Below are 25,779 nucleotides of genomic sequence, written 5' to 3'. Positions count from 1 at the left end.
CTGGCAGGGAGTTGGAGGAAGATCTAGGAATTGAGAGCGGCAGCTAGGGGCTCCCTCTCCGTGACCGCCTCGGCCCTGGGCTCTGGGCCGCCCGCATCCCTGGAGCGTCTTTGGTGGGCTGAAGTCGAGGCCCGCGCCCTACCGGACCCGATGCCTAGGATGGGAGGGATTCGGGGGAGACCCCGGGGACTTGGGAGTCTTGTCCCTGGGTGGGGGAGCGTCCAAACACCCCCACGACCAGGGCGCGGCCGGGACGGCGTTGCGTGTGGGTGCCCTTCGCTCGCCAGCGCCCTGGTCGCCCTGGCTGTTTCCCCACCCGACTCCTCCCTCCACCGCCCAGCCCCGCGCCCCGGGGGCACCCTAGCCCCGCCATTCCTGCACCCTGAACCGACACTGCGGCGGGGGTGCCGCGGTGCGGGGGCGCTCAGAGGCCAGGGACTTCGGGGCTGCCGGCGCAGGTCCGGCGAGATCTGGCGGCGGGGGTCGCACTGAGCTCCGCAGGGGGCCACAGGCGACTCCCGGCCGGCGCGGGGCTCCCGCAGCCGGACTCAGCAGCCGGGGTCCGCGGCGAAGGGGGGCGAGGGCGCGGCGGGGCGGGGCGGCCGGCGGGGGAGGTGATCTCACTCCCTCCTCCCCCGCCTCCCCTGCGCTCCCCTCCCCCTCCCCCTCCCCTGCGCGCACGCCCGCCCCGCCCCGCCCCGCCGCTGCCTCCGCAGCATCGGCATCGCAGACGCGCTCGGGCAGCGGGTCCGAGGCCGGCGTGCGCGGAGGCTTGGGCGGGCAGCCCGAGCGGCAGCCGCAGCTCAGGTAAGCCGGGCGGGCCTGCCCTCGCGCCCCGGCTGCGGCTGCGACGCCCCGGCCCCCGGCTCAGCCCTGCCCGGGGTCGGGGGGACGAGAGCCAGGAGCGCCGCACAGCCCTGCCCGCAGTTGCGGGGGGGGCCTCGCTGGAGCCCCACGCAGGCCAGGCACCGGGCTCCGGGCCCCACGGACAGGAGCCGGGCGGGGGGAAGGAGACCGGGGGCCGGAGCCCGACAGGTGAGGGGTACCTGGGCGACGCCCAAAATGCCGATCGGGAGAGGGACACTACGCCGGGAGTCAGGCAGGGCCTGTGCGGGCAGGTGGGGGCTGAAGCTGGCACATCCCTACGCGTGTGCGCGTGTGTGAGAAAGGGAGCGCGATGGGGGGCCGAGTGACCCCCCCATCGGCCGCCTTGGGGTGTGGCCCTGGGCGTGGCTGCCCCTCTGCCCCAGCCGAGGGCTCCCTTTGGCTGAAAATCCCGCCGCCTGCGTTGTAGGGCTTGGCCTAGGCTGCCCCTGCCATGGGGGGAGGGGTGGGGACAGGGCTGGGCGCTGCCTGGCCCTCCGCCCCAAGGCCGCGTTGGGGGGGGGGCGAAGGGGGGCTTTGTTCTCCTCCCTCTTCTTTCCAAACCCCAGCCTGGACTTCCCGGGGCTCCCCTGCAAGCCTGCACCAGGACGGGGGTCTCCTCCTGCGGAGGCGCAGGGTGTGTCTGGAGCCTCAGGTTCTGCAGGCTGTCGTGGCCAAGAAAGGGTGCACTGTGGGAGGTCAGCCTGGGCGCCTACCGATGTGCGGTAGTGCACAGGGGTGTAGAGTGTGGGTCTGTCGGGTAGAGGTGAGGGAGGGAGGGTCTCAGTGGCTCAGGGCCAGGGATTCTGGAAAGCGAGATGCTCAGGGCGCTGTCACTACCCACCTCACGTCTTTTGCCCGTTGCCGGTCTCTGTCTCTGTTCAGCTAAGGGAGGGGCCTGCAATTCCTCTTTCCCCCTCCCTAGGGCAGACTTTTGGGATCTCTTGGTTGGCAGGGGCTGCAAAGGAGCACCTAATACAACCCGGTGCCCCCTACAGGGATCGGGAGCCCCGCTCATCACTGCCTGCCTTAGGGAGGCAAGCCCCGGGGCCATCTGCCAGCCCCAAGGAGTTGGAGGCCTGACCCCCCCCCCCAAGGAGGTGCCCTGCTTCCAGTTAACTCCACCCAAAGGGTAGGGGCTTCTGGGCAGCCCAGTGTCATCTCTGCTGACTCACGTGGCCCTGACAGTGAATAAGCCAGTCAGCCTTTCTTCCCATGAACTGCTGCCGAGCCTCATCTTTCTTGTCCCTTGTTGGGGGGGCTGGGGCAGGCTCCTGTCTGGGGCCTCTTACTCCTGACCAGCTCCTTGCCACAGGTGGTGGGACTCCGTCTGGCCCAGCTTCTCGCACCCAGGCAGCACCCACACGTGCACCCACGGGCTCCCCAGCCTTCAGGGGCTCTTGGCCATCTGTGGCCACAAGGCAAGTTGGTGTCAGGGCTGAGACCGGGAATGTCCTGTGGCTCCTAGTCTGCATTCTGGTCTCTCTCTTTCCCTTCGTCCTTATTTGTGTCCGCGCGTATGCGATCCTAGAGGTAATGCAGCTTCATCGCGGTACCCTTGAAATACCCAGAAAAGAACAAAAGAAATTAAGGGTTGCCAGTGATCCGATCACCGCTCAGCACACCTCAGCCTCAGTCTCCCTGGTTTGCTACCACCCGCTCCCCAGAGGCTCCTCCCCCAGTGCCCAGCCCTCAGCCCCCCTGCAGAGCACCGAGTGGGTGCACAGCGCCCCGAGGCGGCAGGGGCCCCTTTCTGCACAGGGATGAGCTCCTCCCTGCCCCGGAGCCCGGCGGCCCATGGTGTGGGCAGTCATTTGCTGGGCAGCTGCTCACTGCCAAGTGCCCACCTGGGCCAGGCTCCGTGCTACCAATGGAAAAGCCAGTAACAAACCTGACCGACACCGCCTTTGTCCTCCAAGGGATGAATTGGTTTTCTTTTTTCCTTTGTGACTCTCTGAAGGGAAAAGGGAAGCAAGGAATGATGAAGGGCCTCGTCTGAGGTCTACTCCAGCGGCTGTTCCATTAGCCTCTTCCGGCTGCCGGGGCGGGTGTCTTCCATGGCACGCACTTGGGCAAACTGGCTGGGGAAGATGGAGGAGGTGGCCCCACGTGCCATACCTGCCATCTCCCAGCCCAGTGACTTGGGCCCCCCAGTCCCTTCCCTGCTTTGAGTCTCAGCCCTCTTGGCTAGCACATGAGGGCACAGACTCGTTCATCTCCAGGGTCCCTCTCGAGACGGTCTCTGGTGCCGCTCTAAATGGCTGCAGCCGGAAAGAACGTCTCAGGGCCCCCCTGCGGGCAGTGGGGGCTGCGTGGCCTTGCAGAGCAGCCCGGCCAGGCCCTGCCAGTCATGACCCGCAGTGCCAGGCCAGCCCCCAGGAGAGCCAGGGCAAAGGTGGTGGGAGCTTTTCCAGGACCCCCTTCTTGGGCAAAAGATCGAACAGTTCCGGGGTGAAGGGGGTGGGTTTCTAGGGTTGTCCTGGGCTTGGGGAGGGCATGCCCTAGGGGAGAATGGAGTAGAGATGGAGGTCCTGTGCAGAGGTTGACCAAGAGGCTCCCCTCTGCAGGTGTGAGGTGGGGAGATAACACGCAGAGTGCAGTCCCAAGGGGCCCCGCCCCAGCCTGTGATTCAGACAATGGGGGATGCAGGGGGTCTGATCCTTCCCTTTAGGGTCCCAAGCAGGCGCTGTTTGGGCCCTGCCTGCTCCTCGAACAAGATCGATCTGGACGGCTGTGTTTGGGTCCCTGGGTGGGGCCCCGCTGGGATGGGCCCTCAGCAGGTCCTGCCCTCCAGTCTTTCACCCTCCTGCTTGCTCTGACCTGGCCCATCCTGACCACCTCCCTTCTTCTGCTTCCCCTGCCCCCCCCCCCCCCGCTCTCTCCTTGCCAGCCGCCCAGCTCTCCATGCCCCCCCTCTCAAAGGCATCGCCTTTCTCCTCCCCACTCAGCTGAGTTTTGCTGTGGGGAGTGCACTGCTTCCCTCCTCCCTTCCCCTGCCTCTGCCTGCCCCACCCTTCCCCCTTGGTGCCCTGGGCTTAGTCTCTTTGCTTCCCCTTTTGTCTACTGTCCCCGCTCCTCCCCTGCCCCATTCCCAATTGCCCTGAGCTTGGCTCCAGCTCGGAGCCTCAGCCCCGGGGTGACTGCTCTGCTGCCCCAGCACTCTTCCAGTGGGCTCCACGCCTTGGGGTTGGGCCCAGACTGCCTGGAGGGGCCTCATCTGACCTGGACGGTGGACAGGAGGCGTCTGCTGGCCACCAGCCAGAGGACTGGGGGACAGGCCGTTAGAAAGGCCGGTCTGCGTTCTCCCTAGATATCAACAGGATCTTTGTGGCCTCCAAAAGGCAATGGTCAGAGAGGGGGCCAGGGTCCCTCTGCAGGGGAAGGGTCTGGACTGCTGGCCTTTTGGGAAGCTTTTCTTTGTCCAGTGCCCCCCACCCAGGGCCTCAGGAGCTTGCCTGGGCCCTCCGTGTTCTCCTTAGGTCATGAAGCCGCAGGGGGAGCATCCAGCCACTGTCCTGCTCGTGCCAGCCTCTGGCCCTAAACCCATCAGGGATGGCTTTGTCAGCCTTGGATTGGGTGGGGCAGGAGGTGACAGAGTCCTGGGCTTTGTGCGTTCAGCCAAGGGGGCCTTCTGAGCCTGTCCATCGTGATGTCAGGCTGATTGAGGAGCTTGAAGGCAGGAGACGAGTCTCCAGGAGCCCCTCCCTCAGCTCTCCGGTCTAGAGCATTCGGAGAGGGCAGCCAGGCTGGACATTTGCCTGGGGGCGGTGTTGGACATGGGTGTGTGTGCAGCTTCCAGGATTCCTCTTTGCATGTGTGGGGATCCTATATCTGGTTGCATGTGTGCGTCTGTCTGTTCGTGAGAGAGCGTGGGCACACAGATCCCTCTGTGCCCGAATGGGTCCCCTCAGATGCCGGGAAGGGGCGGGGCTGATGGCGGTGGCAGCATGACCCGCATGATATGGGGCTTCCCGTTGTGTGTGGGGGGGTGCCCTCTGACCCCTCCCCTGGCCTCCTGCGTTCATGCCTTAGGAATGCTGAGGCCCTGGGGACAACAGAGACTCCATTGTCCACCCCAGGCTTCCTGTGCCCCCGCTGCTCTTTAGCCCTTTGGGAGTGGGGAGCCCTGAGGGGGCTGGAGGGGCCTGGCAGTCTCTGAGCCATTTTTAGGCACCTCCTGCCCGTCCCCCACCCGTTCCGTGGGCCAGGTGTCCCAGGACTGGCAGATCTGAGCAGACAGCTGGGGCTTCTTGCCTCTCCTCTTTGCCTGGCACCTTCCCTGCACTGCCTGCCGGCTCATCCCTCGGGTTCTAGAGGCAGGCTCTGCCAGCCCACAGCAATGCGATGTACATTGTGCTCTCTAGCCTGGCCCCCAAAGCCCCTTCTAGTGCCAGCTTCGTTTCTTAGGTGTGTGTATGGGAGTGTATTCTGGTCTTTTCTTAGCCCACTTTCCAGAGCTGAAGGGAGGGCTTAGAGGGGGTAAAGAGGGGCAGCTTTTAGGCCGTGGGCATCAGTTTCCCCAACTGTGCATGGGAAACTTGGCTACAGCACTGGCATTCTAGGGGTCTGGGAGGCTGGGCCTCAGTTTCCCCTTCTGCACGGCTGTCCCCAAGCCTAATAGGGAAAGGAATTTGCCTTCTCTTGGATGGTGTCCTTGGATGGGGCATCATGTAAAGCCCAAGGCCTAGGGATGGGATGGTTTCTGCTGTGTGCTGAGGAGTGATATGGGTCACATCCTACTTCCACGTGGCCTGCTCCCAAGATTTCCCTCCCTGCCCCCCACATTTGCCTGCCATCTGCCTAGCAAATAAGCCCTTCCCTAGGGGGCAGGACGGCTTGGAGGCCATCCTTGTCCAGGGCCCTGGCCCCCTGGGAAAGCAAGCAGGTACACATGTTGGGATGCCGGGTGCCTGAGAGGTGAGCTGACTCCCCCCCCCCCGCCCCCCGCCGTAGTGTTTGGTGGCTTTGGGAACCTCCGCCCTATCTAGAAGCTCACCCCCCAGTGAGTGTCCGTCCATGCTGGCTCTGTGACCTTGGATACTGCTCTGGCTCTCTGAGCCTCGGTTTCCTCATCTGTAAAATTGGGATCATGATAGCACCTCCTTCCCCGGGGGGATTTTAAGGATTAATTGAGTGACGTAAGTAAAAGTGCTTAGAAGAGTCCCTGGCGTGTGGTAAGTGGTATCCATGAATTTATTTAATAAAATGGGGCACCTGGCTGAGACACACACGTGAGGGGGTGGAGAAAAACTGTCCTGGCCGCAGATGGTGAGCTCTTCCCCTCCGCTCCCCAGTGGAGACTGTCTCTCCTCCCTGCTCTCCCACGAAGGGTTAACCTCTGTCCCACCCTTTCCTCATCCTTTAAGGAGAATGGTCCATTACAGGTGAGCTGTTGCCTTGGAGACTGCAGCCTTGAGGGGGCTGAGGGCTCACTCTGGGGAGCGCCTTAGGGAGGGGCGAGGTGGGGGGGACCACAGAGGACAAGGTGGCAATCCTTTAAGGCTTTCAGGCCCCCAGGTACCTGTGGGGCTCCCACCCAGCAGCCTCCTTTATGTATTATCTAAATAACCCATTAGGCTGCGGCAGGCTTTCCTCCCGGCTGCCAGTGGAGGGAGTTGGGCTCCATCTCCATGGAAACCCGCCAGCCACAGCCTGGGCGGGGAGGGTGAGGAGGAGCCTTAAAGGAACACAGTGCGTGGGGTGCAGGTGACACCCACGGCCTCCTGTACACGCTGACGGGCTCAAAGAGCCCCACAAGCCCTGCTGGGGAGACAGCCCAGGCATGGGTGCCCGCACGTAGCCATTCCCCAGGTCTATGAGTACGCGGGCCCAGCACCCACACTCGGACCATCTCACACACCTGGGGCGCTGATCCCCCAGCCCTGCCCCTGCTCGGGCCTGTGAGGCCCTGGGACACTGCCATTCTCAACAGACCTTGAGCTGGAGGGCCCTCTCGCTACTTGTCCCTTGAGCAAGTGCATTTTTATCAGATGGGAGGGGCAGAGAGGACTCTACACAGGACCTGGGAATTCACGCTGGGCACCCTTGAAGGTTCATGATGTGTGTGTGTGTGTGTGTGTGTGTGTGTGTTCAGGGAGGAAAGCAGCGACCCCAGGTCTCAACCTCGTTCCATGACCTTCCAAGTCCTCCTCTCCTCAGTCAGAGGACAGGAGGCCAGAGGAGAGGACTCCCCAGGGGACCCAGGGACTAAGGGGCACAATCTAGCTAGGGTGCGGCAAAGGGCGGAGCCCCTCTGGAGTCCTGAGCCTCTCTGCAGGCTCCAGTGGACCAGTCTACCTCCATGCCTGCCACACCCTTTCTTCCTGTCTGTGCAGTGGCGGGGGGGGGGGTGGGGTGGGGGATGGGTTCCCAGCTGGACCCACTCAGGAGCAGCCTGCCTTTGTTGTGCAAAGTGCAGGCGTGCACACGGACACCCACTGGTGTGCTTGTGCCTGTGTGGGCACCTTCCCCTAGCCAGGCGGCCGCTCACTCTGCACTAGCAGAAATCTTGGAAGGACTCCACTGGGATCCTCTGAGTACTTCTCCCTCCCGGCTGTGGGGGTCCCCACCTCCTCTGGGAGGGCCAGCCAGCAGTGGCTCATTCATCATGTCTTACAACTGTCTCCTAGCCCCATTGCCACAAGTGGCCGGGGACCTGCGGGACCTGCTGCTTGGTCTGTTATCGTGGGCTTTGTCTCTGTGGTCCTGGCTCAACAGCTTCTCAGCCGTTTGTCTCTCTGCCCTGCCTATCAGTCTAGCCTGACCTCCAAGCCCAGGAAGCCCCCCTCCTCAGGCCCATCTCCCTCCTTCCTAGTCCCTTGGCTGGCACCCCCCCCAAGGGACAGGGATGCCCAAGAAGGCACAACTAGGCCTGTGCCCATGTGCACACACACGCCACTCACTCTTCTTGCTCTTTGGACCATTTCCCATCAGGGCTTTCTGCAGCCATCTCTCACTCCTTGTACTCCTTTTCTCCCTCCCTTTCCCCAGTGCCAGTCTCTGTTGCTGGATTTCTCTCTTGGTTACTGTAGTGGTGGCCCAGCATCCTTTGTCTCCCATTCCCTGTCCTCCCTCCCCCAGCCCCATTTCTCAGCCTCTCCTGCTCCCTCCTGCCTCTTTCTCACCCTGTCTGTCACCCTTCAGTCTTCCCCAGCCCATCCCCACCCCTCGCAGACATGGCCTTGGCTCCATCTGTACACCAGCTTGTGGAACACTCTTTGCCTCCCTGCCCCTGGAGGTGCTGATGGGGGTTGGGGGGGCCCTGCTGAGCTGACAACCTGAGCTGCTTGCTCCGTAATTGCCTGAGGAATGAGGAGAGATCAGAGACCCAGCAGCAGTGGGAGTGGAGGAGGCAGAGCCCCCTCCCAGCTGTCAGGGGGCCTCAACCTTCTGGCTCCTGCCTGTCTGAGTGCCCGGGAAAGTGGCAGGCTGGGTGGCAAATACCAGGAGACGGTGGGGCATTGGGATGGGGCAGAGAATGGGGACCAGGGACTTGGAAGTATTGTACTGACCCTGCATATACACCCAGGGTATATGTGCTGAGCCCCATTCTGGGAGCCTAGATTTTGAGGACAAAGAGGAGCTGCCATGACAGTGATCATCATTCCAGCAAAGGGAGCACTCAGGCCTCCTCCATGCAGGAAGGCCCTTCTTTGAGCTCGCCCTCACTGGTTTCTCTCCCCTCCCCCTCTGAAGTCTAGAGTGTTCAGAGCTCCCAAGGTTGTTGTTTGATCGCCTGCCCTCTGATCTGAGTCTCCTACTGTTTCCTACAGGCCTTGAAGTGGAAGCCAAGCATGCCTGGGGGCCACCCTGCTTGTACTGGCTTGGTGAGGGAAGGTGGGGGCAGAGCTGTTGCTCTTCCCCTCTGGGCCCCAGCTTAGTTCTTACAAGTTGGGAATTGGCCATGTGTTCACCACTTTCAGCCCTCCAGGTCATTCTCTTGACCTTCAGCCCATCCATGTTGACCTATCCTGGTGCTTCTCCACCTCCCCCGTCCAGCTCTGGATGTGGGAGTCTGAGACCTCCAAGCTGACTGCTCTTCACCACCATCCATTTGCCCTACCTAGTCCCCAGGCAGTCTGTTGCATTCACCACTCTTCTCGGGTCACCTTACCCAAAACCAATTTATGGTTCCTGGTTGCTTCCTGACAGAGTCTAGATGCCTTAGCATGGCATCCTAGGCCTCCCTACCCACCCCTTCAGCGTTCTGGATGAAGCTTGGTCCCCCTTCGTTGAAGTGTTGGCTGGGCACAATGAAGATGTCCAGTATGGTCTTGGGGAGGGCATCCAGACCCCAGCTCCAGCCTCAGGCTCTCTGTCAACCAGCAACCTATTTTTACCCCTCCTGCACTTTCTCCAGTTGCCTCTTTCTCACACCCATTCCTGTTTGGAGTCAAAGTCAGCTGTCTTCTTGGGAGTGTTTCCTCTTTTGTCATTGGCAGAGAAACTCCCCTTGCTTGGAGTCTCCCCTTGCCTCCAGTCTTCAGGGCTTCTTGCATGCAAGTGGAACATGGGTATGGCTGCTCTCACTTGGGCTTGGGTGGACACATCTAGCAATTGAGCCTGGAAGACTCAGAAAAAGACCTGGGCCTGCCAGACATTTGAGAGGTGACTGTCCCAGAGCTCCCGCTGATCCCTGCCCTGACCCTGGCTTGAAGCATCTGGAAGGGGAGAGGCCACAGTGACTTCTATTGCCCCCCACCCCCCCGCAAGGGGCCTGAGGGACAGAGGAGAGGTGCTTTCCTACTTCCTTTTCTCCTGCCACTTCTTGAGGTTAAGCTTCCTTCGCCCTTCTTCCATTTCCTCAAACTGTTCTATGAAATGCCACCTTCCTGGGCCCCTTTCTTCCCTTCCCTGTCCCCACTTCCCAAGATCCCACTGCCCCCCACCAGCTTTTTAGACCTGAACAGCACCCAGAGATTAGTTGGCTCTGAAACCCACAACAGTGAGACTGACAAGAGTTCTCTTTCTACATACATGCGTGCCCCTGCTTCTGTGCACACACAGAGATAGCAGATGTGAGGATTGATCCCCCACGGATACACACGAGAAGACACACCTTCTCCTGTGTGCACACACAGCTATCTAGACCCATGCATTGATTCTCCCAGACACATACCCACTCGTGAGTGCACTCCTCTCCCAGAGAAGACATATACAAATGTGTTCCTGCATGCACATACACAGCCACATAAATACTAATGTGCATATTTGGCTACGTGCCCATCCACATCCACACTCATGCACAGAGTGGCCTGTGGCATGCCCAGGGGAGCTGATTGGGGCAACAAGTTGATGCTTGAGAAGCAGCTGGTGCAGAAGGCACAGACAGAGGAGAAAGGGAATGAAAGGCAACCTGGAGGCCTAGCCGGTGCTAAGACTCTTCTAGGTTTCTCCCTCTAAGGTGCGGGGGAGGGAGGGAGGGGGGAGCCGGCCAGCGGGGGGCGGGGCGGGGGGCGGGGCCAGGAGCCCTGGCTCGCCCAGATGTTAGTCACTAAAGTCGTCCGTTCTCTCCTCTCTCCTCCCCCACCTTTCCTTTCCCTCCTTCCCTCTCCCAGTGCCCCCACCCCCGGCTCCCGCCCCAAGCCGCCCACCAGCCCCCTTCCCTCCGGCCGGAGCCTGAGCCGAGCTCGGCCGGCTGTGCCGTGCCGAGCTGCCGGCGCCGCCGGGAAGATGGCCGTGTCGCTGCGGTACTTGTGGCCTCTCCTTCTGTGCAGCCCCTGCCTGCTCATCCAGATCCCCGACGAATGTGAGTAGCTGGAGGGAGCCTTGACGCCTCCCCTCGCCGCCGCGCTGGGCTCCTCTTTATCTTCTGCCTCCTCACCTTCTGCCGGCTCTGGACCCTCACTCCTACTTTCCTGGGCACAGAGTGGGCGGGAGGTACCCAGGACCTCTGGAGAGGACGGGGTGGAAGACGCGGGGTGTGTCAGCACCATGGATAGGGAACAGGCGCGGGCGGGGCGGGCGGTTTCAGGACCACGGACAGCGGGCTTGGCTCTGGCCGGGCCCCTCTCTGTGCGCTCTCCCTTGGCCCGCACACCGCCCCCGCCGCCAGGATTGTGGCGGGCCGGAGAAGTGGACCGGCCCCAGTTATGGGCTAGCTTGTGCACTGGATTCAAGTTTTGCCTTCCTTCTGACGAGTAATTCCATCTCGGGCTTTTGGTAGCCCTGTCTGTGAAGTGAGACAGGACAAGACACCTTACAAAAGCCCAGCAGCTTTCTGGATCCTTATGATTGCGTGGGGCTGAGGGGTGGGACTGCTGGAACCTTTCGTTTGTGGAGGGTCATGGGTAGGTGTGTGGGTGCTGGGGAGTATGGCTGGAGGTTTGTGACAAAACAGGAGAATTTGCACATGCTTGTGAGTTGCACAGACTGTATATTTTGTGTGTATGGAAGTATGTGGTTGTGATTGACAAAGTGTGGATATTCTTGAGTGTGATTTTGATTTCCTATATGTGTAAGTTTGTGAGTCACTATAACTGTTACTTATTGGTCAGGTTTGGAAGGTCTGCAGGTATTTGACTGTTAGCATTTGAGTATAGTGGGTCGTGTATGCATGTGAGTTGGGGCCACATGTGAGTACCCATTTGCGTGTGGGGTGTGTGTTACCATGATGATGTTTATCTTGAGCCTGCTCCTTCTTTGGTAGTTCCAATCCTTTCTCCTTTCACCTTGCCACCTTTGTCTCTGAGCCTGGACCTGGAGGAGGCCAGTGTCACTGAAAGATGAGCTGGGGGCTGGCAGTGGGGAAGACTGTCTATGCCAGGAATGGGACAGGGGTGGAGGGAGGTGCGCTTGGAAGGTACCTGGCATTGGGGGAAGGCAGCTGAGGGTCTGGAGAAGGTGGAGAGGGACCGACAGGACAAAGGGTGGGGATGACCCCTTAGATATGCACATGGAGGCCCATGCAGTCACACCTGCACAGACCCCGGTTACAGATGCACATAGATGCACACTTGGGTAGACAGAGACAAGCCACCTGTATCCAATCAGGCCCAGATATACAGAAGGGGCAGAGACCCCAAAAGGACACGTAAGAGGCGCACGCGCACACACACACACACCACACACAAGCAAGGGGTTTAGACACAAAGGAGCAGTCATCCACACAGATGGAGGCAGGTGTACAATACCGAACGCAAGCACGCACACCCATAGCCTTCAGATGTTCTCTGGCAAGACACACCCATATACAAACACATTGCCGGGCAAACATGTTTCAGGCAGTTCACCCAGGAGCATTCACATGTCTGCCTGGATTCACACTTTTGCACACTGACATACACGTACTTGTCCTCCTTCCCCTCCGTCTCCTCTTGGTTGCTTTTCAGGCCTTACCCTGGGCACCAGCCTGGCCTGCCCTGCTACCACACTGGCTGGGCCATCTGGCCGGGTGTGTCCGTGTGTGTGTGGACGGGGCAGGGAGAAAGGGAGGAGTGAGGAGAGAGAAGTGGGCTGCCCTGGGCACCGGCCAGCACTTGTTATTGACCCCAATACAATATGCTGGGTGGCCTGGTGCTTCCCCGTTGGAACGTATCCTCCAGCTAGAACCGTCTCCCTCCCTGCCGCTCCAGGCCCCTTTGTCTCTATTCCCGCTTCCTCCACCCAGTCGATCTTCCCCATCCTGTTCCCCATCCCAATCACCGTCTCTTGCTCTTGGACTGCCTGCACTGGCCCCTCCCCAGCTCAGGGCTCCCTCTGCAGTGTCCCCAGGAAGCCTCATCCTCTCTCTTGGGGGCCCTTAACGGAGGTCTTCTGCAGAGACAAAGCTTTCAGAGCGCACTACTGCCCTCCCTGTCCTGCCTCCCTGCCTCCTCTCCCCGCCTCACAGCCACCCAGGCCAGTGCCGGGCTGAGTCCTGCGCGGGGAGGCAGTAGCTCTGGCCTCCGCCCCAGGGAACTTGGTGGCAGGCGGGGAGGAAGGAAGGGGAGAAAGAGAGGGTTGGCGTTAGCCCTGCAGGCGATGGAAACTCGGATGCAGCCAGGCCTTTGGGAGGGTTTCACGGGGGGAGGGGCGGCTGGGCTCCGAAGGCTGGGCCTGGGTAATTGAAAACACTGAGCTGTGCTAATTGGATTAGGAGGGAAGTGGGCTGGAGCAGGGGAGGGTGCCCTGGATGCTGAGCTGACTGCCTCCCCACCTTCGGAAGCACCCTGGGTGGAACGCGGGTCAGTTATGCAGACCCTGCGGGGGGTGGGGGGTTGCAAGGGTCTGTCCAAGGGGCACTCCTTGTAAAAGGCACAGATTTCTCCCTTTCTCCCTGTCTGCCGAGAGCCCCACAGCCTGGCCCCCTGTGGGCATGACCCCACTCCTGAGACCAGTGATCGGGGCACTGTCCTGTCCTCTGGGTCTTGACCTGCCACAACTCCAGCCTGTCATGTAACCCCCGTGTCACACCACCCGTGGCCCGGTTCCCTCTCTCCCCTTCCCCAGGGGGTCTGCTGGGGCTTATTCTGCCCCTGCCATTGGGCTCCCTGCTGGGGCTTAGTGTCAGCATTTCTCTCCGCTCTCTCCCTTGCTGCCTGGATTTCTTAGATGAAGGATACCGTGGTAAGTTGGGAGAGGGTGTTTCCCAGAAGGCCAGGGAGAGAGGGAAAGAGGGGTGCCTGCAAGTCCCCCTCCAGCATATGCTCCACCTACTCAGGAGCCCGGTGCCCTATGTGTGCTGCCCGCTTCTCTGGCTCTTTCACCTGTGGGCCGTCTTTGTTCCGTCTCTGCCCTCGTCTCTGCCCTGGCCTGTGTTTCCTCGCTCACTCTCCTGCTTCTTGCCGTTGCTCTGTCCTCTCTGCTCCCCTCTCTCCCCGGGACTTCCTGGTTACTGTCTCTGGCTTCATCTCTCTCTTAGATGTCTGTCTTTGTACTTTTTGTTGCTGTTCTCTCTGTTCTCTCTTTCTACCTTTGTACCGTGTTCCCTTCTCTCCCTCTTTTCATGACCCACAAGCCTATGGCTCTCTAGCTCCTTCTTCCTTCCCCCCACCCCCGTAGCCTTGGGGCTCTAAGGGTTTCAAACCCTGCTTCCTTCACAATGGAACAGGGGTGGAGGCTCCGAAAGCCAGCCAGACACCATCCTTACCACGTCTCTGTCTATCCTGTCCCCAGTGATGGAACCACCTGTCATCACGGAACAGTCTCCACGGCGCCTGGTCGTCTTCCCCACAGATGACATCAGCCTCAAGTGTGAGGCCAGTGGCAAACCTGAAGTGCAGTGAGTGACCTTCACCTTCTAAGCCCTCTTGCTGGCTGCTGAGCTCAGCTTCTAGTCTTTGTGCCTCCCAGGGCCACCCAACTTCTGTGCCCAGATGCCCCAGATCTCTCTCATCACCCTTGGTCCTTTCCCTGCCCAGTCCATCCCCGGTGCCCCTGGCTGCTCACAGCCTGGCCTCTGGCCTGTTCCAGCCCCTGTCCTGGGTTCCAGGGCCTCAGGCCTCTGAGCCCTTTTCTGCCCACAGGTTCCGCTGGACTCGGGATGGCATCCACTTCAAACCCAAGGAGGAACTGGGTGTGACCGTGCACCAGGCACCGCATTCGGGCTCCTTCACCATCACGGGCAACAACAGCAACTTTGCCCAGAGGTTCCAGGGCACCTACCGCTGCTTTGCCAGCAATAAGCTGGGCACGGCCATGTCCCATGAGATCCAGCTCATGGCTGAGGGTGCGAGGCGCCGCAGGGGCCTGGGAGGGCCTGGGGCACATGAGAGGGTCCCCGAACAGGTCTCAGGGAGCTGGTGTGGGAGTCCGGTCTGGGAGCCGTGCAACCCCAGCTGGCGGCTTAGTGTGTGGAAGAGACTGGGGGCCCTGCCAGCCGCAGCCACCTTCCTCCTTCCGTGCTTTGTCTCTTTCTCCGCTTTCTGGTCACCCCTGACTCCCCTTCCCTTGCTTCTTCCCCTGGGCTTTGTCTCGTCTTGTCCTCCGGGGCCCGCCGCATGGCTCCTACACGCGGGCTCAGGCTTGTTGAGCTGCCCTGTTCCTCCCTCTGGTCTGCTCTGTCTCTGTTTGAATCACTGCCTGGGCTTGGCCTTCTGTCCCCTCTTCTCCTCTGCATCTCTGCAGTCCCATCTTGTTCTCCATGGCTCTCGGGGCATCTCATGCCACCTCCCCGATCACTCCGTGGCCTCTTTCCTCCGCTTTCCCTCCTCCCTGCTGCATCCGTGTCCACCTCCCCCCTGGCCCTCCATCTCCCTCCTCGACGCCGCCACTTTCCAGCTCTGTCTTTATCTGTGCTGTCCTCTCCCTGGGGTTTTCCTTCTGCATCCCATCCTCCCTGAGCTTTCTGCCTCCGGAGCATGCTCCTCTCTCCTCTCCACCCCTCTGGTTACCTTGGGAACTGTTGCCATGGTTTCTGTGTCAGGATGATGGAAGGGTCTGTGACTCCCACATCCTTCCATAGCTCCCCTCCCCCATCCCTACACCACAGCCTCCCCCGCCACCCCTGCCCAGGTTAACCCTTCACAGCCATCGGGTCTCCTGCCCAGTCTCTCCTCAGCCTTGAGCCCAGAAAGGCCCCGGAGTCCCTGCCTCCTGATAACATCAACTCCCTCTCCACCTGGCCCTCCCATGCCCTTGGCTGTCCCTCCTCCATTCCCCGGAGAGTTGGGACCCCTAGAGCCAGCTTCTCTGTCCCTTCTAGGTGCCCCCAAGTGGCCGAAAGAGACAGTGAGACCTGTAGAGGCAGAGGAAGGGGAGTCAGTGGTCCTGCCTTGCCACCCCCCGCCCAGTGCTGAGCCACTCCGGATCTACTGGATGAATAGCAGTGGGTGCCCGCGGGGGGGGGGGGGGGGGGCTGCTGACTGGGCAGAAGGTGGCACTGGGTACATCTTCTCGGATGGGGGCCTGACCTTTGCCTCCGTGCTCCCCACCCACCCCCGCAGAGATCTTGCACATCAAGCAGGATGAGCGGGTGACAATGGGCCAGAACGGCAATCTCTACTTTGCCAACGTCCTCACCTCGGACAACCACTCCGACTACATCTGCCACGCCCACTTCCCTGGCACGCGGACCATCATCCAAAAGGAGCCCATTGACCTCCGGGTCAAGGCCAGTGAGTCCCAAAGACCCGGATACCGGCCCTACCCCCTCACCCTCAGGCAGGGCCCATCCCAGAGATCGGATGACTTCAGTCTTCCCCAGGCACAGCTTGGCCCCCACTTCCACCCGGCCCAGACCCCTTCCCTGGTAACTTCGTGGGTGGAGCGAGGAGCGGGCCATGCCACCCACTTCCTTTCTCCTCACAGCCAACAGCATGATTGACAGGAAGCCCCGCCTGCTCTTCCCCAGCAACTCCAGCAGCCATCTGGTAGCCTTGCAGGGGCAGCCATTGGTCCTGGAGTGCATCGCTGAGGGCTTGTGAGTCTGGGTGCCCTGGGTGACAGTGGGCAGATCAGTGGGGCCTCTGTCGTGGGACCGTGCTGAGCAGCCTTGTGCTCTCTCCCCTGTGCTCTCCCCTCCTCCCCCCGGCAGCCCCACACCCACCATCAAGTGGCTGCGCCCAAGTGGGCCCATGCCAGCTGACCGAGTCACCTACCAGAACCACAACAAGACCCTGCAGCTGCTGGACGTGGTGGAGGAGGACGACGGCGAGTACCGCTGCCTGGCCGAGAACGCACTGGGCAGCGACCGGCACACCTACTACGTCACTGTGGAGGGTAGGACGCCTCCAGTGGGCGGCCTGGGCTCCCAGGAATCACCTCCGGGGACCGCAGTCTGCAATGCGTGGTGGTGGCAGGGGGCGGGCTGTGGGGCTGGCGCCGGCCCTGGGCTCAGGGCGCTCTCCTCCCCCTCGCAGCGGCCCCCTACTGGCTACACAAGCCCCAGAGCCATTTGTATGGGCCAGGGGAGACTGCCCGCCTGGACTGCCAAGTGCAGGGGAGGCCCCAACCAGAGGTCACCTGGAGAATCAACGGCATTCCTGTGGACGGTGAGTGGGGCCTCAGGCGGGGACAGGGAGCATGGGGGAGCCCTGGGGAGGGAGGGCAGGGTGAGTGGGGCCTCAGCGTGCCTCACTGCTCTGCCCTGGGCACCCCCCCACCGCCCGGGGCCCACCTGCTGCTCATGCAGAACTGGCCACGGACCAGAAGTACCGGATCCAGCGTGGGGCCCTGATCCTGAGCAACGTGCAGCCCAGCGACACGATGGTGACGCAGTGTGAGGCCCGCAACCGCCATGGGCTCCTGCTGGCCAATGCCTACATCTATGTCGTTCGTGAGTAACCCATCTGTCTGTCCCCGAAACCCACCAGGCGAGGCCCCCGGACTGACTCAGCCAACAGCTGCTTCGCCTACCATGGCTGCCTCTCTCCTCCCCGGGGTCCTTCACCCCATCTCTCACCCACCTTCATCAACAGCGTGCGGTGAGGGTGGGGGGGGGTGATGTGGAGGAAGGGCGGGGGCTTGCCACCATTTACAGGTGACAGAGGGGTTTCAGAGAGTGCTCTGGCCCACCATGTGTCACTGAGCGGAGCTTCACCCTGGCCAGGATGTGCCTGAGGCCAGCCTGGTGGCTCCTCTCCCGGAGCCTCGGGGAAGACAGGGACGGGCCAGGAGGGCTTTCAGGAAGAGGTGGGCCGTCAGTGGAGCCTCAAGTGATTGGTCAAACTTGGGTGCTTGGGATGGGAGGGATACCTGAGGCACATTGGAAGGCGGAGGCTCAGCCTGGGTGCAGGGAAGCAAGATGGGCAGGGCTTTTGGGGACCTGAGAATGCCCCCGAGCCCTCCTGGGAGAGGCTGTCCTGCTGAGCCCCGCACCTGCCCTGACGGCTCCTGGACCCTCGCCCTGCCCTGAGCCCCGCCCTGTCCTCTGTACCTACTTCTCCCCCAGAGCTTCCGGCCAAGATCCTGACTTCAGACAACGAGACCTACATGGCGGTCGAGGGCAGCACTGCCTACCTTCTGTGCAAGGCCTTCGGAGCCCCCGTGCCCAGCGTCCAGTGGTGAGTGACCCCTCCCCAAAGAGGGCACCTCTAAGCCATCTTCTGGGCCAGGGCGCCGGGGAGGGCGGGGCGCCCGGTGGGGTCTGAGCCGGGCCTGCCCTGCTCACTCTAGGCTAGACAAGGAAGGGAAGACCGTGCTGCAGGATGAGCGCTTCTTCCCCTACACCAATGGGACCCTGGGCATCCGGGACCTCCAGGCCAATGACACTGGCCACTACTTCTGCCAGGCTGCCAATGACCAGAACAACGTGACCATTGTGGCTAACTTGCAAGTCAAAGGTCAGGTGATAGCCCCCCCCAACTTCACTGATGTGATCAGCAACACCTCCAGGAGGGAGGGTTGCGGTCTCTGGAGGACACCGGAGTGACCCTCCCTTTCCTTCATGGTCCTCAGATGCCACTCGGATCACACAGGGGCCGCAGAGTGCAATCGAGAAGAAAGGCTCAAAAGTGACTTTCACGTGCCAGGCCTCCTTTGACCCGTCCTTGCAGCATAGCATCACCTGGCGAGGGGAGGGTCGAAACCTCCAGGAGTTCGGAGACAGTGACAAGTGCGGGCCCAGCCCCAACCTGGGCCTGGTGGAAGGGGGCAGACTGGGGAAAGGAGGATGTCCAGACCTCCTGGCCTCATCCGTGGGGGAGCACTCCGGCTTTCAGCAGGGAGGTTCTGGAAGAAAGGGAGGGAGGGGAGCGGAACAAAAGCACAAGCTTGCCCCGCCCCGCCCCCCGCCAGGTACTTCATAGAGGACGGGCGCCTGGTCATCCACGGTCTGGACTACAGTGACCAGGGCAACTACAGCTGCATGGCTGGCACCGAGCTGGACATGGTGGAGAGCAGGGCAGAGCTCCTGGTGGTGGGTGAGTCCTGGGATGGTACTGGGCTCATGGCCTCGAGGCGGGGAGGGGTGCACAGAAGCCCGCAGTCACACTGCAGGGCTCTCCCGAGCTGGGGAGTGCGAATCCACCCTCCGTGACCCTCAGGGAGCCCGGGGCCGGTGCCTCAGCTGGAGCTGTCTGATCGTCACCTGCTGAAGCAGAGCCATGTGCGCCTGTCTTGGAGACCCGCTGAGGACCATAACGCCCCCATCGAGAGTAAGAGGCCCGAGCGCGGTGCCTCCCCACCTCCCTCCTGCTACCCCTGGTAGCCTTCCCTCCTCCCGGGACTGTGGCTCCATGGCTGCCCCCCTCCCTGGGGCTTGCACCTGTGTTTGGGGCTCATAGTTCCTCATGGGACTCTGAAGTTGCCTGTTGCCTTGGGCACTGCCTCTCCCCCTCAGGGAGAGCCGGACTTGTACCCCCCATTTACCCCTCCCCCATATACCACACGCCCAATTGCCCGTTCACCTCTTGGCAGAGTATGACATCGAATTTGAGGACAAGGAGATGGCGCCTCAGGAATGGTATAGTCTGGGCAAGGTGCCCGGGAACCAGACCTCCACCACCCTCAAGCTGTCACCCTATGTGCACTACACCTTTAGAGTTACTGCCATCAACAAGTACGGCCCTGGAGAGCCCAGCCCGGCCTCCGAGACTGTGGTCACACCTGAGGCAGGTGAGCCACCTGGCGTCAAGGGGAAGAGTGACCTGCCCGAGCCCCTCTGCTTCTAGGTTTCCAGTGGGAGTTGGGAGGCAGGGTTCCCTCAGAGCTGCTGGCTCCTGGCCTCCAGGGCCAAAAAGGGCCCTTCCTTCCTTGGGCCTTGATCTTCACAGCCTCGGCAGGAGCCCACAGCTTTGATGTGTTAACATTACTTTCCAGCCCCAGAGAAGAACCCTGTGGATGTGAAGGGGGAAGGGAACGAGACCAGCAACATGGTCATCACTTGGAAGGTGAGGGGCCCCGGGCTGAGCATGCCCCAGGACATCAGGCCAGGATCCAGGTGTTGGCTGCTCCCCCTGGCTGTGCGAAGGACCAGAGGATGATAGGACATGAGGCTGGGCTCGGGAGTGGGTCAAAGGAGGGGGGTGCTCTTGGCCGACCAGCTCCTCTTCTGCTCACCCCCCTCTAGCCCCTTAGGTGGATGGACTGGAATGCCCCCCAGGTTCAGTACCGTGTCCAGTGGCGCCCTCAGGGGACGCGGGGTGCCTGGCAGGAACAGATCGTGAGCGACCCCTTCCTGGTTGTGTCCAACACCTCCACCTTTGTGCCTTACGAGATCAAAGTCCAGGCCGTCAACAGCCAGGGCAAGGGCCCTGAACCCCAGATTACCATTGGCTACTCGGGGGAAGACTGTGAGTATCCGGCTGGCCCCGCCCACAGGGGGGTGGAGTCCGCATGCCCCTGCGAGGCCCCCACCCTTCCCTCCATGCTGGGGCTATCAGTAGAACATTTCCTAGGAGTAAGGACATTTTCTTCCATAACCAAAGTGCCCTCATGAAAGTACAGAAGTTTATCATTGATACACTATATTTTTCTAGTTGGCAGCTGATATTCCAATTCTATCAGTCTTTTCCACCAGTCCAGGATCCAGTCCAGGATCCCCCATGAAGTCTAGTTGTCCTGCGCCTTTCCTTTCCTTGCATCTGGAACATTACCAGATATTAATTTTTTTTTTAAGATTTTATTTATTTATTTGACAGAGAGAGACACAGCGAGAGAGGGAACACAAGCAGGGGGAGTGGGAGAGGGAGAAGCAGGCTTCCCGCGGAGCAGGGAGCCCGATGCGGGGCTCCATCCCAGGACCCCGGGATCATGACCTGAGCCAAAGGCAGTCGCTCAACCGACTGAGCCACCCAGGCGCCCCCAGATATTAATTTTGATCACCTGGTCCAGATCCTTTGTCCCTTGCAAATAATAAACGGTGTGCAAGGAGAGACCCTGACACAATGCACACGCCTTGTTCATCAAACTGCCTGCCCCCCATAGAGCATTCAAATCCATCTTCTTTCTGCGGGTGGGTTCTGGCCTGGCCTCCGGGCGCCACAGGCCCTCATCCATGCCACTGGCTGTTTCCAGACCCCCAGGCAAGCCCTGAGTTGGAAGGCATCAAGATCCTTAACTCGAGTGCTGTGCTGGTCAGGTGGAGGCCTGTGGACCCAGCCCAGGTCAAGGGCCACCTCCGAGGATACAATGTAAGGAAGGGTTCAAGGCATGGGAGTCCCTGGGGTGGGAGGAAAGGGTCCCCACTGAGGGCAGTCGGGTCTCCTGCCCCCGCCCCCTGCAGGTGACATACTGGTGGGAGGGCAGTCAGAGGAAGCACAGCAAAAGGCATGTCCACAAAGGCCACGTGGTGGTGCCCGCCAACACCACCAGTGCCATCCTGGGAGGCCTGCGGCCCTACAGCTCCTATCATCTGGAGGTGCAGGCCTTTAACGGCCGAGGACTGGGGCCCGCCAGCGAGATGACGTTCAGGACCCCGGAGGGAGGTGAGCCTTGTACCACCGCGCCCCCGCCGCCCTGCTCCCGCCCGGGCAGGCCCGGCCCGGGACCTGCCGCTCTCTCTGTGCCCCACAGTGCCCGGCCACCCGGAGGCGTTGCACCTGGAGTGCCAGTCGGACACCAGCCTGCTGTTGCACTGGCAGCCCCCGCTCAGCCACAACGGCGTGCTCACTGGCTACGTGCTCTCCTACCAGCCTCGTGCGTGTGTCGTGCGCCCCGCGTCCCAGCCCGGCTGGGCCGACGAGTAGAGGGGAGCTGGGGGGGGGGTGGAGGCAGAGCCCAAAGCCACAGCCAACTCCCTGCGTCTCCTCGCAGTGGATGACGGGGACAAAGAGCAGCTGTCCTTTGACCTTCCGGACCCTGAGCTGCGGACACACAACCTGACCAACCTCAGCCCTCATCTGCGGTACCGCTTCCAGCTGCAGGCCACCACGAAGGAGGGCCCCGGAGAAGCCATTGTGCGGGAGGGAGGCACCATGGCCTTATCCGGTGAGCTGGAGGGGCTGAGGAGGCCCCGGCAGAGAGCCAGGCCCACGAGGGCCAGCCTTGGGCTGCCTCGAGGACCCACAACCTCCTCTTGCTCCCCAGGGACCCCGGAGTTCGGCAACATCTCGGCCATGGCCGGCGAGAATTACAGCGTGGTCTCCTGGGTCCCCAAGGAGGGCCAGTGCAACTTTGGGTTCCAGATCTGGTTCAAAGCCCTGGGGGGTGAGCACAAAAGGGCCCCCCCCAGGGCGGTGGCATGGGACCGGGCCGCTGCATGGCACTCCCGCTGACCCCTGCCGCCCTCGCCCCTGCAGATGAGAGGATGAGCCCTCATCTGCCACCGCAGTATGTCAGCTACAACCAGAGCTCCTACACGCAGTGGGACCTGCAGCCTGACACCGACTATGAGATCCACCTGCTCAAGGAGAGGGTGCTCCTTAAGATGGCCGTGAAGACCAATGGCACGGGTGAGGCTTCCGTCTGTCCCAGCTCCAGGCCCCATGTCATGGCTCCAGTGTCCTCCTCCTGGAATCTGAGTGCTGCTTGGCCCGTGATGGAGAAGCTCAGGCCCCTGAAATGGCCCCTTTCAGTATCTTTCTGTTTTAACTGTTTCCGGGGCAGTCATCTTTGCAGGAGGTCCTCCTCCTCCCCACCCCCTGCCCCCCAGAGGGTTCCCCCGCCAAGTGTCAGTTTCAAGTATGCTTCAGTCCCAGGTCATCACCACCCCCACCCCCAGCCCCTGTGGTGTCTGTCCCCAGGGGCAGAGGGCTGGGAGTAGGTGTCTCGCTGGGGCCCAGGCTCAGAGTCTTCCTGACCTCCCCACAGGCCGTGTGAGGCTCCCTCCCGCGGGCTTTGCCACTGAGGGCTGGTTCATCGGCTTCATCAGCGCCATCATTCTCTTGCTCCTCATCTTGCTCATCCTCTGCTTTATCAAGCGCAGCAAAGGCGGCAAATACTCAGGTAACCCCTGGCCTGGGGCTCAGGCGAGGGTGGTAGAGCTTCTACAAGTCATCCTCGGTCCCCGAGCCTCTGGCAGGATGGCATGGGCGTGTGGGGGCAGGCAGGGGGCCCACAGGGAGCTTCTGTGCAGACCAGCAGCAAATGGCCCTCAGGCCCACGCGGGGTGAGTGGTATACCTCGAAGGCTTCTTGGCTTCTGAGTGCTGTCGAGAGAGCACAGAGGGGAAGCCTCACCCGTGTCTCCAACCTGGGGATGGGACCCAGCGTCCAGAGTCAGGCAGGGGTGGGAGAGAAAGCCGGGCCTTCTCTGTGTCTCCAGTGAAGGATAAGGAGGACACCCAGGTGGACTCCGAGGCCCGGCCGATGAAGGACGAGACCTTCGGCGAGTACAGGTGAGCCAGGGGTAAGAGCAGGTGTCGGCCGGCCGCCCAGCACCACCCTCGCTTTCATATCTGACCCTGTCTCTCTCTCTTCTCTGTGCTGCTGGGTGATGTCAGGTCCCTGGAGAGGTAAGATGGGGGTGGTGGGAAGATACTGTCAGAGCCTGATGGCAGGGGCCCTCCTGCGGACAGTGTGCCTGGGAGTGCCATCGGCCCCCGCTTGCCAGGGCTCTGCACTCCCCCAGCCTTCTGGCCCGGCAGACCCCTGTTTCAGGGAGAAGCCAACGTACCCCAACTGGTCCCCACACTGACACCCAGTTTCTGGGCTTACCTGTCACCTTCCCAGCTCCCCACCCCCACCCCCATGCCTGGCTCACCTACAGGCTGAGCGCCCACTTCCTTCCTCACGGTCCCCCGGGATCCTGGGCATGCCCAAGCCTTGCCCCGCTGGCGGTGTGCGCACCACCCGCCGTCCCGGGCACGCGTCAAGGATGAGAACTTCTTCCCCGGTGCGTTCAGAGCAGATGCGAGGCAGGTGGAACCTGGGCCCCGCCCTCCCGCCAGGCGTCCTCCCTCAGGCTAGCACCCACCTGCTCCCGCTGGGCTCCGCCGGGCAGCCTCCCACTCCCTCCTGCCCTCTGCCCCTACAGTGACAATGAGGAGAAGGCCTTTGGCAGTAGCCAGCCTTCCCTCAACGGAGACATCAAGCCCCTGGGCAGCGACGACAGCCTGGCTGACTATGGGGGCAGCGTGGACGTCCAGTTCAATGAGGACGGCTCCTTCATTGGCCAGTACAGCGGCAAGAAGGAGAAGGAGGCGGCAGGAGGCAATGACAGCTCAGGGGCCGCCTCCCCCATCAACCCTGCCGGGGCCCTAGAGTAGCGCGTTCCAGCCAGGCAAGGCCAGGCAGGGCCAAGTCCAGGGCCGGGCCACAGGGGAGTCAGAGGCCGAGACCCCCATGCCCAGCACCTGTGCTGCCCTTGGGACCGAGGCTCCGTCCACCCCCTACCAGGCCTCGGCCCCAGCCTCTGGCCCTGGGCCTGTGGGAGGCTTGAAGTTGGGGGCAGAGGAGAGGAACTCACTGCTAATCCCCTTCTGACTACCCGGTCCCCACTTGTTTGCCAAAACCCAGCTGCACCCCTTCTTGGGCACGCACTGCTCTGTTCCAGCTCGGGGGCCAATCCCCCGCACATCAGGAGCCTTCAGATGCTGCCTCGTCAGCCTTTGGGCCGTGCTTGGGCAGAGAGGAAGTAGGGGTGGCCGCTCTTCGGACAGCCGGGCTGGGACTGGGGACAGAACTCGGCGTCCCCACCACCTGCTCCAAGCAGGATGGGGGGTGGGCAAGAGTGCCCACCTGCCACTATCACACTCGTGGGCACCTGCCGCCCGCTGCGCGCCCCACCCCGCGGCCGGCTTCCAGGAGCTCTGTACACACGCTGCCTTCGCTGCCCACCAGACAACATCCAGGTGGCCGCGGTCACTGCCAGGGTGTGGGGCGGGCACACTTCCCCGCTGCCCCTGCCACCGCTTGCAGCCCAGGGCCCTCTAGCCACCCTGCCCGGTCCGAGTAGTGCCCCTCCTCAGCCTCCCCTGCCCCTCAACCTTGGGAATGTAAATACACCGTGACTTTGAAAGTTTGTGCGCTTGCCTTTCCCCATATGCCACTAGTGTGTAGGCAGATGTCTGAGTCTCTAGGTGGTTTCTAGGTTTTATAGCAATTAGCTTTGATGATCCCACCCTAGGAAAAATAAAAACAGACACACACACAAAGAAAAAAGGAAAAAGGAAAGATTGGTTCTCCCAGCTCTGCTGTGCTCCTGCCTGGCAGCCAAGGTCTCCCTGTATGCCTTTGCTTGGTCTGTTGATGAGCCCTTTACAAAAAACAAAAGAAATATATATATATGTACATAAAGATCAGAATTATGACAGGCAAATAAAAACCTGCGAATGAAGAGGAACTGTCGTCATTTGACCGAGCACGACTTCCCCTGGCCACGTCCCACACTGGAAGGTGCCAGAGCCTTGCCCTCCACTCCCGTGGGCCTTGCTGGCCTCCGAGACACCTGTGTGCTCCCACCAGAGGGGCAGGTGCGGGAGCCCCTCTTCCCTGTGTAATAGGACATAACTGACCTGGGAGCACCTGCCTGGCTGCCTGCTGCCCTGGGGTGGCCACCCTCTCAACCACTAAAACACACTTTAAAGGAGTGACCACCTTAAGAGGACCCCCAGGGCTGACCAGCCGGCCTTGGGGATTTCTGAGTCCGTCCGAGCCCTGGCTCTCCAAGGTGAGGTCCCGTGCCTTCCCCACAGCTCAGTTGTAGCCTGTGTTTCGTCTGTAACTGAGCACAAAAAGCATCAGAAGAGAATTTCTTTCCCCAAGTTCCCACCTTCCCACTGCCAGATCGGTCCCCCAGCCCTGGACCTGAACCTTTGCCCTCCCGGCCCCCGTGGCTGAGCCACAGGCCCTTGAGGACAGCCCCTCTGCCCAGGGAATGGCTCCCACTCCGTGACCCGCTCAGGGATTGCTCTCTTCTCTGCGTCTCTAATTTTCCTGTCACTGTTGATCAGTCCTGTGGGCAAACTTGCTATCACAGCTTACATCACTAAGAACACCCGCCCCTCTGGCACTTGTCCCGTTTCTGTGCTCCGGTTGACAGCAAATCCCCTCAAGACTTGTCTCCGCTCATCATCCCTGCTTAATCTCCAGCTGTAGCGGTCAGCGTCTGCTTCTCAGCCCAGGATCTGCGCTTATTTTGACATAACAATAGGATTTTGCTCAGCTGAAGGTCCAT

The 25,779-nt window shown here is 61.4% G+C and overlaps 1 protein-coding gene across 2 annotated transcripts; it reads left to right on the top strand.

Moving 5' to 3' along the window:
- The first annotated feature begins 703 nt into the window (after positions 1 to 703).
- On the top strand, positions 704 to 24,931 carry L1CAM (L1 cell adhesion molecule). 2 transcript variants are annotated; one of them, XM_045884071.3, is made up of 27 exons: positions 704 to 807; positions 10,422 to 10,612; positions 13,960 to 14,065; positions 14,310 to 14,512; positions 15,488 to 15,610; positions 15,729 to 15,899; positions 16,093 to 16,204; positions 16,319 to 16,503; positions 16,644 to 16,775; positions 16,916 to 17,059; positions 17,675 to 17,786; positions 17,899 to 18,065; positions 18,181 to 18,337; positions 18,520 to 18,644; positions 18,768 to 18,878; positions 19,141 to 19,338; positions 19,543 to 19,613; positions 19,793 to 20,015; positions 20,740 to 20,855; positions 20,948 to 21,149; positions 21,238 to 21,360; positions 21,478 to 21,651; positions 21,751 to 21,870; positions 21,963 to 22,115; positions 22,474 to 22,608; positions 22,927 to 22,999; positions 23,638 to 24,931. In XM_045884071.3, the coding sequence occupies exons 2-27, from the start codon at positions 10,537 to 10,539 to the stop codon at positions 23,867 to 23,869; spliced, it is 3,744 nt and encodes a 1,247-aa protein (XP_045740027.1). In that variant the 5' UTR covers positions 704 to 807; positions 10,422 to 10,536; the 3' UTR covers positions 23,870 to 24,931. The 2 variants fall into 2 exon arrangements, with proteins under 2 accessions (XP_045740027.1, XP_064430791.1); XM_064574721.1 differs by lacking the exon at positions 704 to 807 and adding an exon at positions 857 to 1,035.
- Positions 24,932 to 25,779: the final 848 nt, after the last annotated feature.

Source organism: Mirounga angustirostris, unplaced genomic scaffold (genome assembly GCF_029215605.1).
Source record: "Mirounga angustirostris isolate CCGP_5_RB_7025 unplaced genomic scaffold, mMirAng1.0.hap1 SCAF_11, whole genome shotgun sequence".
In the NCBI taxonomy this organism is placed as follows: Eukaryota; Metazoa; Chordata; class Mammalia; order Carnivora; family Phocidae; genus Mirounga; species Mirounga angustirostris.
The sequence above is the reverse complement of the archived record's forward strand: the minus strand, read 5'-3'. Positions and strand labels throughout refer to the sequence as shown.

Coding starts and splice junctions, on each gene's coding strand:
- L1CAM (XM_045884071.3), top strand. CDS start 10,537: ATGGCCGTGTCGCTGCGGTACTTGTGGCCTCTCCTTCTGTGCAGCCCC. Junction 18,879..19,140: donor CCATAACGCCCCCATCGAGA/GTAAGAGGCCCG, acceptor ACCTCTTGGCAG/AGTATGACATCGAATTTGAG. Junction 21,871..21,962: donor CTGGTTCAAAGCCCTGGGGG/GTGAGCACAAAA, acceptor TCGCCCCTGCAG/ATGAGAGGATGAGCCCTCAT.